General features: G+C 41.5%; 2 protein-coding genes across 4 annotated transcripts in view; one reads left to right on the plus strand and one right to left on the minus strand.

Annotated features, from left to right (window-relative positions):
* YME1L1 (YME1 like 1 ATPase) overlaps positions 1-14,030 on the minus strand; it is a 55,153-nt gene extending 41,123 nt beyond the window's left edge. Inside the window, exons 1-2 of the mRNA XM_086714699.1 lie at positions 13,817-14,030; positions 4,161-4,292 (exon numbers count right to left, since the gene is read on the minus strand). Coding sequence (XP_086570825.1) covers positions 4,161-4,292; positions 13,817-13,849 — 165 coding nt within the window. The 5' untranslated portion in view covers positions 13,850-14,030. The remainder of the gene's footprint in view (positions 1-4,160; positions 4,293-13,816) is intronic.
* An 879-nt stretch (positions 14,031-14,909) lies between these two features.
* The window catches only part of MASTL (microtubule associated serine/threonine kinase like), a 35,875-nt gene continuing 34,264 nt past the window's right edge, over positions 14,910-16,520 (plus strand). The window contains exon 1 of one of the 3 annotated variants that reach the window (XM_086714698.1): positions 14,910-15,211. In XM_086714698.1, coding sequence (XP_086570824.1) covers positions 15,029-15,211 — 183 coding nt within the window. In that variant the 5' untranslated portion in view covers positions 14,910-15,028. The remainder of the gene's footprint in view (positions 15,212-16,520) is intronic. The other 2 variants (XM_025930563.2, XM_025930560.2) reach the window with 2 other exon arrangements.

Below are 16,520 nucleotides of genomic sequence, written 5' to 3' on the forward strand. Positions count from 1 at the left end.
AGGAAGGAAGGAAGGAAGACAGGCAGGTTATGGTCAAGTTGTAAAGAGCCTTGTCTGAATTTAATTCTATAGCTAATATGATTAGTTTTGTTTTATACCAAGAAAATAGAAGATAAAGATAATAAACTGGGTAAGAAAAGGCTGATGGAGAAAAGAATTGAAGAAAGGCTGATGGAACAAGAGAAAAATGGTATGTGCCTGAACCAAGCTCTAACTAAAGATGGAAATAACAATCATAAATAATAGATACTTGGAGAAACCAATGAAGTATAATGATTGAGAGGGAGAAGGGTTCTGGATGGATGTGCTAGTTATCATTTTACTGTCTCCTAACACCTCTTCATCCTTTTTCGGCTCCATGAACAATGATCTGGGCTCTTTAAATATTTTTTCTTTGCCATCTGGGACAATGTGAAGCTTTGTCAGTAGAGACCACTGGAGACACTGTAGGAGTGTTTTTGTCCCTGGTTCCGGTGTGCTCATTCAGCAGGCTCCTGTCTGTAACACCCATTGTTTCTCTAGCATCTGGCAGCCACTTGTATAGCTTCTCCAAAACTTGGCTCCTACAGTAAACAGTGGCCAGCAGTACAGTACCTTGCAGCTTTTTTAGTAAGAGACATCCCCATGAACAGCTTTCCCTGCCTAGATGGCAACTTCCATCAAGTGCAGCTAGCATGACACCAGTGACTTCTCTGCCATTCAGTGAGCCAAGGCCATGCCCTCTTCCAACCAGGTCAGGACAGCAGTCTGTGGGTGGAGAACTCTTCCCATGATGCTCTATCTCAGTCCTAGGAGTATTAGCCACACCTTAAATCTGCTTGTCCTGTATATTTTAGTTTACTTATTATTAGCCAACCCCTAGTTACTCCCATCCCATATAAAAACAGGGTTTTAAAAATATTAAACTACAGGGGCGCCTGGGTGGCGCAGTCGGTTAAGCGTCCGACTTCAGCCAGGTCACGATCTCGTGGTCCGTGAGTTCGAGCCCCGCGTCAGGCTCTGGGCTGATGGCTCAGAGCCTGGAGCCTGTTTCCGATTCTGTGTCTCCCTCTCTCTCTGCCCCTCCCCTGTTCATGCTCTGTCTCTCTCTGTCCCAAAAATAAATAAAAACGTTAAAAAAAAATATTAAACTACAAAATTACACTAATTTTTTACATTAAACTTTTACTGCTCAATTGACTATATGGTTTCTCTTTCCTGATTGGAATCCCTGACAAAAAGGTGCTAAATCCACTGTAATCTCAAATATACTAGAATTTGAGAGTAGCTGAGTTCTGGACATCTTAATTTTGAGATCCCTGAAATTCTCCGGGGGGGATGGGGGGTTATTTTAACAAAGCACTAAATAAATTACTTCAAAGATTTAAAGAGAATTTGGGGTTGGAGACATGTTTGGAAGTCATCAGCATATATATAATTATATAGATCTAGATGTTAGGTGAAGATATGAAAATGGGTAACATAACTTAGAAGAACGTGCATAACAAAAATTAGATCAAGGATAAATGCACGCCAAATATTTACGGGGCTGGCAAAAAAAGACAAGCCAGCAAAACAGAAAGAGAAAACACCATCATCAATGCAACATCACTCAATTCAAGGGAGTATTTCGAATCTTTGAGGGAAGGAGAATTCCAAGCAGCCTCTGCGTGACTCAATTTCATGAATCCTGAGATCATGACCTGAGTGGAAATCAACAGTCGGGAGACTTAAATGACTGAACTACCCAGGCGCCCCAGGAGTATTTTGAAAGCAGTAAATGTTCAGTAAGATTAAATGCTCAGGAAAAGTTGAGTAAGATAGATTTTTTTTAGAGGCCTACATTTAGCACAAAGGAAATCAACTGACTTTAGCAAAGTCTGTAAAATGGTACAAGTAGTAGCCAAACTATGATGAGTTACAGTGTGAATAGAAGTTTAGCAAGTAGTTACATGTTCAGACTGTTATTTCAAGAAGTCTGAAAGCAAAGGGAAAATAAGTCAGTAGCTTGAAGGAAGTTGAAAGGAAGGTTCTAATACCTGCATTGTAGAGTGTATATTTGGATGAGCAAGACTTGATGAAAGCAAAGCCAATTGCACAGCAAAGGTAGAGATGAAATTAGAGATGAGGTAGGATGCTTAAGGAGAAAGAAAATGGCTTCTGTACAGTAATAAAGTTCACTAAAGATGAACAATAGGAATAATGAGGGCGTATCAGAGATTAAGAAGCCAATTCTATATCTGAGACCATTACTCATAACCTCAACACTGGCTTCCAGAATTTAGCTACTTTTTAAGCTCCTGACCTAGCAATTTCACTTAATGAAATAGTCAAAGATTTAGCAACACAAACAGTAAAAGTTGTAATGTTTATAGCAACAAAAAATTGGGAACAATATCCAAAAATGGGATATCATACAATGAACGTTCTGAAGTCATTTAAAAATACAAAAAATGTATGGCATAACAAGTTCATAATGACTATTAAATTAACAAAGCAGTATCTAAATCAGCATATGCAGTATGATCCAATTATAAAATAAAAAAGTACAAAAGAGACATGTGATATAAATACAAAATGTTAACAGCATTATCTCTGGGGAACAGGATCATAGGTGAATTTTATTTCTTCTACCTACACAGTATTTTCCAAAATTTCTAAAATGAACATAATATTGCTATATGCAGCAATTTTGATACATGTGGTATTTTCATCAGGCAGGCTCTCTGGGACTGTAATTTAGGAGAAGGGTATCACCACAGTAGCAAAGACAATGGACTCCCTAGAAGAAGCAATAGGAATTAGGTAAATATTATAAAAGGAAAGCATAAAGATGTTGAATACAAATTTTCCATCTAATTAAAATTTTATCTTAAGACTGATTCCCAACCCCCCCCCCCCACCCCTTCCAAGAGTGAACATTTTATCTGCCCTTTGCCAAAGCCTCTGATATCAGGACTAAGAACATAAGTTATTTACGGATTAAAAAGGTTTTTAGGAAATTTAACTACAGAGTATAATGTTTTCTGTGAAAAATGTGTGCAGAACTACATGCACCTACCTTATTAATAAACCTTGTGAACACAAAGGTTTCTAGGCTGGAAATTCCCTGTATCCTAGGAAACACTGATTTTATAATTCTCTGAACACCAAAAAGTAGTTTCATAGCTTATCCATTTCACTTTCAGGTCCCTGTATTCTAACCGTTCAATTACACTGAAATCTCCTGTAAGGCAGCAGATGGTAACTTCTTACTATTCTACCTTCGTTGAGACTTGGGAGGCAATTACGGTCAGTTAATTGTGGGTTCACTACTACTGCTGGAGCAACACAAAATATCTAAATGGTATCACACAATTAGCAATCTAGGAAGTGAATACTAAATACACTTCCACATGAATTTTTTTTTTAATGTTTTATTTTATTTTTGAAAGACAGAGAAAGAGAGAGAAAGAGAGAGAGAGAGAGAGAGAGACAGAGAGAGACAGAGATTTCAAAGCAGGCTCCAGGCTCAGCTGTCAGCACAGAGTCCAATGTGGGGCCCAAACCCACGAACCCTGAGATCATGACCTGAGATGAAGTTGGACCCTTAACTGACGGAGCCACCCAGGTGCCCCATGATTTTGTTTTTTTTAAAAGTAGGCTCCATGTCCAACGCGGGACTCGAACTTACAACCCTAAGATTAAGAATCACATGTTCTTCCAACTAAGCAAGGTAGGTACCCCTGCCACATGAAATTTTTTTTTTTAATTTTTTTTTTCAACGTTTATTTATTTTTGGGACAGAGAGAGAGCATGAACGGGGGAGGGGCAGAGAGAGAGGGAGACACAGAATCGGAAACAGGCTCCAGGCTCTGAGCCATCAGCCCAGAGCCTGACGCGGGGCTCGAACTCACAGACCGCGAGATCGTGACCTGGCTGAAGTCGGATGCTTAACCGACTGCGCCACCCAGGCGCCCCCACATGAAATTTTTAATAAATTAAATTGTAAAGAATAGGACAACATAACTTTTCCATATGTACAATAAAACCAGAATTAGACATCTTTATTCATAAAGGAGATTAAGCTGAAGACAGAAATCACCTTGTTACAAATGCCTAAACGTAGACATTTCAGGCATGTTTACAACATACTAAATCAAAAAAGCTGTTTCTCATACAATCAGGGTAAAAACTATTACCTCATTGCCAGGAGACTCATGCTCAGGAACTACATCTCGATGCTGGTTTTGTGAAGCTGATGCACTGACAGAAATAGGTGTGTTTTTTGGTGAATGGAAGGCATTGATGAGATGACTCAGAGGAACTGTAACCTAAGAGAAGATAAAAGTTGAAATTGAGTAGTGCTTTTTAAAATTAAAGAAAAATTCTCCTTATTGTCAGGATCTGGGATTTGTAAAAAGTTAAACATACACTGTATATCAGAACAATATATTAAAAGATGTAAATACTCAGATTATTGCTGGTGGAAAGAATACTGGTAATTCTTCCAAGACAGCATTCTGGCTATAGGAATCAAAAATATTAAAAAAACATACACATATAATTTCCCATCAATCTAATTTCTAATAATTTATTCTAAGGAAATAATGTGAAAAGTGCTTGTTTGTGCACAGATGACAATTTTCATCAAAATGTTTAAAAAGCAGTGGAGGGGCGCCTGGGTGGCGCAGTCGGTTAAGCGTCCGACTTCAGCCAGGTCACGATCTCGCGGTCTGTGAGTTCGAGCCCCGCGTCAGGCTCTGGGCTGATGGCTCAGAGCCTGGAGCCTGTTTCCGATTCTGTGTCTCCCTCTCTCTCTGCCCCTCCCCCGTTCATGCTCTGTCTCTCTCTGTCCCAAAAATAAATAAACGTTGAAAAAAATAAAAAGCAGTGGAAAGGTCGAATTGTCCAGCATTAAGGGAATGGGCTAAATAAATGACACCACCATAAAATGAAATGTTTCAGACTTAGAAAAAAGTAAACCTATAGCAGAATTTTATTCTTAACTTCCTCACTGCACCATCCCGTTCTCATCCTGTTCTAAGTCACCATCATCTATTTGTGGATTTTGCAATAGCCCTCCTACTCTCCCTGAATCTGCTCTATTAAAAACAAAGTTAGATCTCATCACTCCTCTGCTCAAACCCTCCAATGGCTTCTCTTCTCACTTACAATACAAGTAGAAGTCCTAAGCACTAGGATGTAGAAAGCCTCTGTGGTTCTTTATTACCTCTCCAAATTTATCTACCACCGTGTTCTCCTTCGTCTTCTCTACTCGAGACATACTGGCCGCCTTGCTGTTTCTGGAACACACCTAGCAAAGCCCTCACTTCAAGGACTTTGCATTGCTTTTATTCCGTCTACCTTGCTCTCTGACTTCCTTCGGTTCTTAACCCAAAAGTCATCTTTTCTTGAGTCTTTTCCACAGCCAACCTACTTAAAATTTCAAGAACCCTGCCCTAAAAAATATTCCTTATTCTCTTTCACTGCTCCATTTTCTCTTCTTGACACTTTTAGTATCTAACACACTTTACACACAATCTACTTACTTATCTGTATGTTATTCCTCTGTTTCTCTCCAACCAATTCTGACAATATGGTAAGAACCCATTTAATTTATTCATTCACTCAAGAAATCTTTATTTGGCATCTGTGTGCATTATTGTTGCACTGGGATACAATATGAATAAAATAGAGAAAAAATATAAAGTATGTATACTAAGTATTGTGTAAACATTTTGTTACCCAGAACTGGGTTTGCCTCTTGGTAATGTCAAGCCAAAATACACAGCCATGCCAAAGAATAGGAAAAGGAAAGGTTTTACTTGGAACAAGTAAAGGAGCACACCAGGGATCTTTCCCAAAGCAGTGTCTCCCTGAATAACAAAATCGGGGCAGTTTTATGCTGGGGTTTCATACATATTCATGACAAGGCTTGTGCAGTAGGGAATACATCATGGAACTGGGGCAGTAGTCATCTTGAGGTGACTGAGTCCAGGTCAGAGTTACAAGGGCCAGCAAGGGGTCAGCATCATCAATTCTCTCGCTCCAGTTGGTCCAGTATCTGAGTGCTCAAAGGAGTTGAGATCCTTCAAAAATAAGTCAGGTCAGTCCTCACTTTTGAACTAACACTGGGAGTTTTGCCACTGACTTATCGTCCCTGATATGATTAGGCTATCTCCTGGCCTGATAGTGGCTGTTCTTAAATTCTTTCACAAGATGGCCAGGAAGCCTTACGTAAAGAAAGCTTTGTCTGTCTTTTTCCAGGGACCCCTACTTCCTTCTGTTTACAATTTTACATTAAATAATTATATAAATAAAGTAAAATAGAGAAAAGTCAAAGAATAAAATAGAGGAAAAAAATCGCTTGCCACTTTGACCTTACATTTTAGTTCGCAGTGGTCTTTGTTCTCATTTCTTGGCCAGGAGCTCCTAAAACCCTTGGAATTTCCTGTGTGGTATAGTGTCTTACTATTCGTAAGGTAACCCTTTGGATCACTCCTGGATTTATGCTAATGAGGTGATTTAGGCTAGGGTCTTTATTAAATTTTTTTTTTCAACGTTTATTTATTTTTGGGACAGAGAGAGACAGAGCATGAACGGGGGAGGGGCAGAGAGAGAGGGAGACACAGAATCGGAAACAGGCTCCAGGCTCTGAGCCATCAGCCCAGAGCCTGACGCGGGGCTCGAACTCACGGACCGCGAGATCGTGACCTGGCTGAAGTCGGACGCTTAACGACTGCGCCACCCAGGCGCCCCTAGGCTAGGGTCTTTAAATAGCCTCAGGGCTGGGCTGGCCACTTGAAAGACCTAGTAATTAGTAGAAGGTGGGAACTCTTAGCCCCACCCCCCTAGCTTCTGGGAGGGGAGGGCTGGGGATTGATCTCTATAAAAGCTCTTGAACAGTGAGATGGAGTGCAGAGATTCACCCTGAAGAAGAGTAATCCACTCCACATCTTTTGCTTGGGACCCTTCTGGCTGTACCCTTGTGTACTTAATCAACTGGCTGTTCATTTCTCTTTCATAATGGACCAGTAAATGTGAAGTATGTTTCTTAGTTCTGTGAGCTATTTTAGCAGATTATCAAACCTGAGGAGGGGGTTGTGGGAAACCCTGATTTATAGCTGGGAGATCAGAAGTATGAATGGCCTGGGACTTGTGACTGGTATCTGAAATGGGACCAGTCTTGTGGGGCTGAGCCTTTAACTTTGGGGGTCTGCACTAACACTGGGTAAGTAGTTTCAGAATTGAATTGTTGGACACCCAGCTGGTGTCATATGCCATATAGGCATATCTCATTTTATTGTGCTTTAACTTAACATACTTCGCAAACACTGTATTTTTTATAAATTAAGGTTTGTGACAGCACTGCATCAAGGAAGTCTTTTGGTGCCATTTTTCCAACAGCATTTGCTCGCTTCATGTCTGTGTCACATTTTGGTAATTCTCACAATACTTCAAACTTTTTCATTATATTTGTTATGGTGATCCATGATTAGTAATCTTTGATGTTAATGCCGTAATGGTTTTGGGATATCACAAATCCTACCCATATAAGACACTGAGCTTAATCAATAACTGTTGTGTGTGTTCTGATTACTCCACCAATGGGACCTTCCCATTTCTCTCTCCTTGGGCTTCCCCATTCCCTGAGACACAACAATATTGAAATTAGGACAATTAGTAACCCTATAATGGCATCTTAGTGTTCAAGTGAAAGGAAAAGTCACATATCTTTCACTTTCAATCAAAATCTAGACATGATTAAGCTTGGTAAGGAAAGCATGTTGAAAGCCAAGATAGCCTAAAAGATAAGCCTTTTGCATCAGTTTGCCAAGTTGTGCAAGCAAAATAAAGTTGAGTGCTATTCAAGTGAACACACAAATGATAAAAAACCCAAACAGCCCATTGCTGAAAGTTTCAGTGGTCTAGATACAAAATCAAACCAACCACAACACTCCCCCTTCAGCCAAAGCCTAATCCAGAGTAAGGCCCTAAATGTACTTATTTGTATGAAGGCTGAAACAGGTGAGGAAGCTGCAGAAGAAAAGTCTGAACCTAGCAGAGGTTGGTTCATGAGGTTTAAGAAGCCATTTTTGTTAACACGAAAGTGCAGAGTGAAGCAGCAAACACTGAATAAAAGCTCCAGAAAATCTAAATAAGACAGATACCTAATGAAGGTGGCTACACTAAATAGATTTTAAACGTACAGGAAACAGCCTTCTATTCTAAGATGCCATTTAGGACTTTCACAGCTGGGGGGAAGTCAACACCTGGGTTCAAAGCTTTGAAGGACAGGCTGACTCTCTTGTTAGGAACTAATGTAGCGGACTTTAAGTTGAAGCCTGTGCTTACTTACCATTCTGAAAATCCTAGGTCCTTAAGAATAGTGCTAAACTCATGCTGCCTGGGATCTATGAATGGAAGGAAGCCTGTTTGACAGTACATCTATTTACAGTAGGGTTTACTGAATACTCTAAGTCCCCTGTTAAGAGACCTACTGTTCATAAAACATGATTCCTTTAAAAATATTACTGCTCAGGTAATGTACTTGGTGACCCAAGAGCTCTGCTGGAAGTATACCATTTAGATTAATGCTGCTTTCATGTCTGCTAATACAACATCCATTCTGTGGCCCATGGGTCAGGAACAATTTGGGACTTTCAAGTCTTATTATTTAAGAAATGCATTTTGTGAAGACTATATAGCTTATAGATCACGACTCCTCTTACAGACCTGGGCAAAGTAAACTGAAAACCTTCACCATTTTAGATGCCACTCAGAACATTTTCATAGGAAGAGGTCAAAATATCAACATTAACCGGAGTTTGGAAGAAACTGATTCCAAGCTTCATGGCTGACTTTGAAGGGTTTAAGACTTCACCGGAGGAAGTGTACATGTGGTGGAAATAACAAGAGAACTAGAAGTGGACCCTGAAGATGGCAGTGAAGGGCTGCAATCTCACGATCAAACTGACATAAATGAGCTGCTTCTTATGCATGACCAAAGAAAGTGGTTTCTTGAGATGGAAATCTACACCTGGTGAAGATGCTATGAAGATACACTCAGCTGATAAAGCAGCAGCAGGGTTTGAGAGGATTCAGTCCAATATTGAAAGACGTTCTAAGTGGGTCAAATGCTATCAAATAGTATCATGTTACAGAAAAATCATTCATGAAAAAGTCCATCGATATAGCAAATATTACTTGTGTCTCATTTTAAGATTTGCCACAGCCATCTCCACCTTCAGCAGCCACTACTGTCATTAGTCAGCAGCAATCAACAGTGAAGCAAGACCCTCCAGCCAGCAAAAAGATTATGACTCATCGAAAGCACAGATGATGGTTAGCATTATTTAACAATAAAGTATTTTTAATTAAGGTATTACACTGCTTTTAGACATAATACTATTATTGCACAACTAATAGGTTATAGTGTAAACATAACTTTTATGAAATCTTGCCATTTGCAACTACATGGATGGAACTGGAAGGTATTATGCTAAGTGAAATTAGTCTGAGAAAGACAAATATCATATGACTTCACTCACATGAGGATTTCAAGAGACAAAACACATGAACATAAGGGAAGGGAAACAAAAATGATATAAAAACAGGGAGGGGGACAAAACATAAGAAACTCATAAATATAGAGAACAAACAGAGGGTTATTGGAGGGAGTGTGGGAGGGGGGATGGGCTAAATGGGTAAGGGGCACTAAAGAATCTATTCCTGAAATCACTGTTGCACTATATGCTAACTAATTTGGATGTAAATTTTAAAAAATTTAAATTAAAAAAATAAATAACTTTTACATGCACTGGGAAACCCAAAAATTCATTTGACTTGTGTTATTGTGGTACTCCCTTTACTGTGATAGTATTGAACCAAACCCTCAGTATCTTCAATCTCATTTAATCCTTTAACAGATATAAACACTATTATTATACTTCTATTTAACTGATAAAGACATCCAGAATTTAGATAGGTTCAGTGGCATGTTCAAGTCACTCAGCAAGTATATGAGCAAATACTCTAACCAAGATAATTTGACTCTAGATTCTTGTTAGACTCTTTATCCCATAGTTACTGATACAGAAATGAATTAATAATATGTTAAATGAAAAAAACTGTTAAATGTAAAACTACATCTTGGGATGCCTTGGTGGCTCAGTCGGTTGAGCATCCAACTCTTGATCCTGGCTCAGGTCATGATCCCAGGGTCATGCCACTCAGCCCTGTGTCAGGCTCTGTGCTGAGCGTGGAACCTGCTTAAGATTCTCTCTCTCTCTCTCTCTCTCTCTCTCTCTCTCTCTCTCTCTCAGCCCCTGTTTCTCGCTCACACACTCTCTCTAAAGTAAAAAAAGTTAAAAAATTAAAAAACTACAACATACTTTTTAAAAAGCATGCATACACACATATTTGTGTAGAGGCAAAAAGTACGAAAGAATGTATTCTAAAATATGTCTTTGCACAATGAGATTATGAAGGTTTTTCATTTTCTTATTTGTGTTTTTCTTTTTGGCATTTTTGGCAATGAGCATGTATCCTTTTCAGGGTAGAAACAATAAGCTCTTTTAAAGCTACAGGAATCATGGGGCGCCTAGGTGGCTCAGTCGGTTAAGCATACAACTTCAGCTCAGGTCACGATCTCATGGTTCACCGGTTCGGGTTTGAGCCCCACATCTGAGAGCTCAGAGCCTGGAGCCTGCTTCAGAGTCTGTGTCTCCCTCTCTCTCTCTCTCTGCCCCTCCCCCACTCATGCTCTGTGCCTCTCTCAAAAATAAACATTTAAAAAAACCTACAGGAATCAATTTTTTATATTTTTATTTTAGAGAAAGAGAGTGTAAGCAGGGGACAGGAGCAGAGGAGGAGGAAGGGGGAGGGAGGAAGGCAAGGGGGGGAGGGGGACGGGGAGAGAGAGAGAGAGAGAGAGAGAGAATGAATCCCAAGCAGGCCCCACGCTCAGTGCAGAGCCAGACACAGGGCTCGATCCCAAAACCCTATCATGACCTGAGATGAAATTAAAAGTCAGATGCTCAACGGAATGAGCCACCCAGACACCCCTGAAAGGCTTCTTTCTAATTAGTTATATCTCTTATTCAAAAAAGGATTTAAGGGGCGCCTGGGTGGTGCAGTCGGCTAAGCGTCCGACTTCAGCCAGGTCACGATCTCGCGGTCTGTGAGTTCGAGCCCCGAGTCAGGCTCTGGGCTGATGGCTCGGAGCCTGGAGCCTGTTTCCGATTCTGTGTCTCCCTCTCTCTCTGCCCCTCCCCCGTTCATGCTCTGTCTCTCTCTGTCCCAAAAATAAATTAAAAACGTTGAAAAAAAAATTAAAAAAATAAAAAAAAACAAAAAAGGATTTAAATTGCTAAAAAATGGTTTGATCTCAATGAAAAAGTTCACCTTCCATATCTTTCCTGGCTTCACAGTTTATATTCAAGTGTATTCAATGATTAAGCAACCAGGAATTACAAATATGTGTACTATCCTTCTTCAGAGCATAAAACACATAAGAGCATAAAACACATATATGAGCCCAATTAAGCCTGCCTGCAGTACACAAAATGCCTTCACCATCTCTACCAACATCACGTACCACTAACTCTCCATCCAGCTGATGATAACTCTCCTAAAATTCGGTCTTCTTGATATAAACTTCTTGAACTTCAGCTTTAAAAGGTTTAATACTGTATTCAACAGGCCAAGTCAGACTTGTTTTTCAAACAACTGGTAGGACCCCTCCAGGGCTGAAAGCTATCAGCTGAAGAGAGGAAGGGGAGGGACAAAAGCAAGCAAGGAATGGGTTTTGTTTTGTAGAACCCACACTTCAGCCAAGGAAACTAGCTGTTTCACGTGAGAGCCCCTTGCTGGGTGTGTCTCACCTGACAGCCACCCTATGTGAGCCAGTATGAGCTGGCTTTTTAAAAAAAAAAAAAAAAAAAAAATTTTTTATGTTTATTTATTTTTGAGAGAGAGACAGAGCACGAGTGGGGGAGGAGCAGAGAGCAGGAGACACAGAATCCGAAACAGGCTCCAGGCTCTGAGCTGTCAACACAGAGCCCGACACGGGGCTCGAACTTAAAAACCGTGAGATCGTGACCTGAGCCGAAGCCAGACGCTCAACCAACTGGGCCACCCAGGCGCCCCTCACCATTTTTTTTTTTTTTTTTTTTGAAAATACAACGTATGCACTAGCATGTTGACATGCTAGGAATGAGTAACTGAAGTGCTTATGCGAGCTCCCTGCCCCGCCCCCTAATACACTGAATAAAACCTTCCTGTACTAACCCCACAGAGAGACAGGGCTTTGAGAGTCATCTGTTTCCTTACTTGTAACAAGTAATAAAGTTCTTTGTTTTCAACATTTTCTCGGGTTGTGTCCAATCTGATGTATCTCAAGTGGTGAACCCCTTGAGTTTGATCACACAGCTCGGCAAATAACATTTTCACCCATCCAGCTGACCAGAACAGAAACACTTCTTTCCATCATCCCTCATTAAATTCTGCTCTTTGTTCAAAACAAACAAACTCATCCTCTTCTTTCCATAACCACTGCCACCACATTAGTGGTGCATCATCCCTCTCCTGGGTTACTGCAATAGCATCCTTAACTGAAAACACTTCTGATCAGGTTATCCTATGCTTACACTTCAAATGAAATCCAAAGTCCCTTATAATTTCCTGTATGATCTGCCTCAAGGCTTCACCCTAACCTTAATTCTGTTATTATGCCCTTTAATCACTACATTGTAGCCACACTGACATTATTTTTGTTCCTCCAATCAGCTAAACTCTTCCCAATCTCAGGACCTCCAGATACCCTTGCATATACCTGGGATACTGGTTCACTTCTATTAACTCTTCACTTGACTAACTCCTATTCAACTTTTCTTCATATCACTATAGATTCCACATTTGCTTTGTCCACCTGGCCCATTACTGATGTCCAATAAATAACTAATCACTTCATTTTCGATTATCCAGCCAGTACTAGCAAAACAAAAACAAAAAACAAAAAACAAAAAACCAAGGGTGGGGGTTACAAAAGGAACGTAATTATATGCTGAAACTAAAGAGTGTTAAAAAATTATTTTTAAATCTGAATGTGTTCAAAAACTATTAGCAAACTGAGTCACCCCACCCCCGCCCCAGCAAGAAACTATCAGAATATTGCCATCAAAAAAGATTTTTAAATGAAACAAGGACAAGACACCGTCACAAGTGGTTACTCCCAAAAGAAGACAATTAAAAACCCTAGGAATGACTCTTTTCTGCCCTTTTGCTTGATGAAAAAATGGGAGAATATGAATAAAAATAGTAACTGCAAGCAGTCAATAGCTTTAAAATATGTGTTTATTAGTCATTTCTGGCCAAAAAAGAAAGAAAGCACTCGTAGTATTCAAATAATTATAACATGTTTGGGTTAAATTCCATTTAAAAAGGAAAGAAAGAGTTGGGTATCAGGGTTGTGAACCGTAAAATCACTGGAAAGGTGATCAGATGGAAAGAAACATTATCTGCTTTCATCATATCTAAGGCAAAGGCGTTTCCCCCAGCCTCACTCTGCTCCCCCCACCTCAGAATGTCCGGCACTGAACAATGCCTAATGGATTCTCTAGTAACAATTCCACGCTATCAACTCGATAAACCAAAGTCCTCATCATCTCATGCCTCTGCTTCAACGTCAGCCTTTTACTCTCAGCGTGATCGCTGATCCCTTCTCAAGACTAGGACTTGCTTTGCGCTGATCGCCCCCCTCCTACGATCCCAAACGCGAAATCGCTTCCACGAAACGCAAACGGCAAAGAGCCGCGGGCAGGAGAGAAAAAAACGGACCGGATGCCAGACTCACCTGGGGCTGCACCGTACTCGAGAGGGAAAACATCTCCTCTGGGCCCTCAGCGACCTCACCCGCCAGCCGAAAGTGCCCCTCTGTCCACGGCTCGGCGGGGAGGCGCTGAGCCCTTTCTTTCCTTTCTTTTTCCCTCTCCCCTAGCCCTCACTCTTCCTAGAAACAGAAAATGGCCTCTCCTTGTTACAGCTGCTGCAACGACATACAATCTACCCCGGAAGGCAAGCCTCCAACGCAACACTACTTCCGGGACAGGTGGGCTGCATCACCCGCGGGTGAACGCCAGCTCTGGAGCTCCACCTTTCTGGTTCTGACGTTTGTATCTACTACGGTAGCTGAGCAACCCTGGCCCCCAGGCTTGATGTTCACGGGAATAATACTGGTGCTGGATCCCCAAGCTCTATGGCGCCGATATATACACACACACATACATATACATATATAAACATGTATATATATGTATGTATCTCCCCCTTAAGAGGGGATGGCATTGACCCTGTTAAATCTTTTTGCACCTTCCTTACGAAATCTTCCAACATAGTCTCCTTTTCCGACTGGGCCTTGAGTTATGATAAACTCGCTACAGTTTAGTGCTTTTTATCTTCCCCACAATAAATCGAAAATTGTTCCTATTGGTCCTCATCTGCTTCAGTCAGGCAAGTTACGTCCTGTTAACATTGTCAGATGACAGGGCCAGCCACCTGCTTCCTGCTCATCCAGTTTCTCCACATTGTATGATTTCGGGGAGCTAAACCAAACTGGCTTACATTTCGCCCAGGGGTGCGAGGTCGCGAGGGGTAAAAAACAAACAAAACCAAGCAAAAGTGGGGTGAGGGCGGGTCCCATCAACCTCGTTTGGAGGTCAGGAGAAACCTAGTCAATCCCGAGATTTCTTGTAAGCAAAAGTCAGTGCCTCCCCAGTTATTACTAAATGAGGTAATTGGGCCGCGGTCACCGCCCTCGAAGAGTGTGTGCTTGGCTGGAGAATTTCCCAGCGTCCCAGCCCTCAGCTCCATTGGGTACTTCCGCGCTTACGAGCAAGAGGTGACAGGGGCGGGGCTGCACTGGGCTCGGCGCGAGCACGGCAACGCGGTGACGTCACTGCCTGCGCATTGCGTGGGCGGGGTCTTACTTTGAACCTAGTTGGCGGGAGTTGTGGCTTGGGAAGGGGCCTTAGCTGATGCTACAGGCTTCCTTCTGGGCTGGCCTGCTATGGAGCGCACTGCGGGGAGCGAGGAGAGTGGAGGAGACGCAGTGACAGTGGAATGCGTGAAAAGGATCCCGGTGCCAAGACCTCCTTCCATTGAGGAATTTACCATAGTGAAACCTATTAGCCGTGGCGCCTTCGGGAAGGTGTATCTCGGGCAGAAAGGCGGCAAGTTGTATGCGGTGAAGGTAAGAAGGCGGGGAGTAAAAAGAGGGAAAGAGTTCAGACCTTCGGCCCTCTTTTCTGCCCCCTGAACTGGGCAGGCTCCAGGGCGGTAGGGGCCTCCACAGCCCTATGACTTCTTACTTGGTATGACCTGAGCGCAGGCAGGCCGAGTGGCTCGCCTCTGCCACGCCCTTTTCACACCAACAATGCTTAGGAGACATCAGGATTTCTGAGTCCTTTTTACCGCCTTGACCTTTACCAGAATTAAGTTTGAAACATTAAATGTGAAACAACTATTTAAAGACTAAACTGAAACATGTTAGAACATACCACTCCTTTATCCTTGCAGCAGTACATATCATTCCAAAAGCATTCAAGAGCTTTCAATGTATTTGAAGCTTTCCTGGCCACTCTTGGTCCTCACTCCCCACTCCCATAATTTCGGATTACTCGTATTTAAGCACTGAATGAACATGGTAAAGAAACCAGCAGTTTTACCGCTAATGCAGTTTCAACTTCCTGTTGGACGTTGCTATGTGAATATCTACCAAGTGCCTTGAAATTGTACTTTCCTGACTTTGAACAATCCTCTCCACCTAACTGCTTAAACACTGAACTTTCTGTACTCTCTCTCTCCGCTTAATAAAACCACCTTCATCCCTGTCATTCAGGCTAGAAACGTGAGTCATTTTAATTTCCCTCTACTCCATCTGTATAACCTATGTCTCAACTAGTCCTGTCAATTTTGTCTCATATTCCTTCTCTTTTTAAAAAATTTTTAAAGTTTATTTATTCGTTTCAAGAGAGAGTGTGCGGGGGAGGGACAGAGAGAGAATCCCAAGAAGGCTTCGTACTGCCAGTGTGAGCCTGATGAGGGGCTCGGACTCACGGAATGTGAGAGCGTGACTTGAGATAAAACCAAGAGTCAGAAGCTCAACCGACTGAGCCACCCAGGCACCCCGTCTGGTATTCCTTCTTATTATCTCTTCCATTCTATTACGTTCCCAAGTCTGCCCAAGCACAGGACTTCACTTTTTCTTTTTCTTTTGTCTTTTCTTCCTCCCTCCCTGTCTCCCTTCTTTCTTTTTTAAAGTACAAGTCAGTTTTTAGTAAATTAAAAATTGGGTAACTATTACCACAATCCAATTTTAGAACATTTCCATCACCCCAAAAAGACTTCCTGCCCATCTGCAGTACCTCCCCCTTAACACCCTTAGCCCCAGGTAACCACCAATCTATTTTCTGTCTCTGCAGGTTTGCCCTTTCTCCACATTGCATGTAAATGGAATCATACAATGCATGGTCTTTTGCATCTGTTTTGTTTTTTGTGTG

Source organism: Puma concolor, chromosome B4 (genome assembly GCF_028749965.1).
Source record: "Puma concolor isolate L17-30 chromosome B4, mPumCon1.1.hap2, whole genome shotgun sequence".
Classification (NCBI taxonomy): Eukaryota; Metazoa; Chordata; class Mammalia; order Carnivora; family Felidae; genus Puma; species Puma concolor.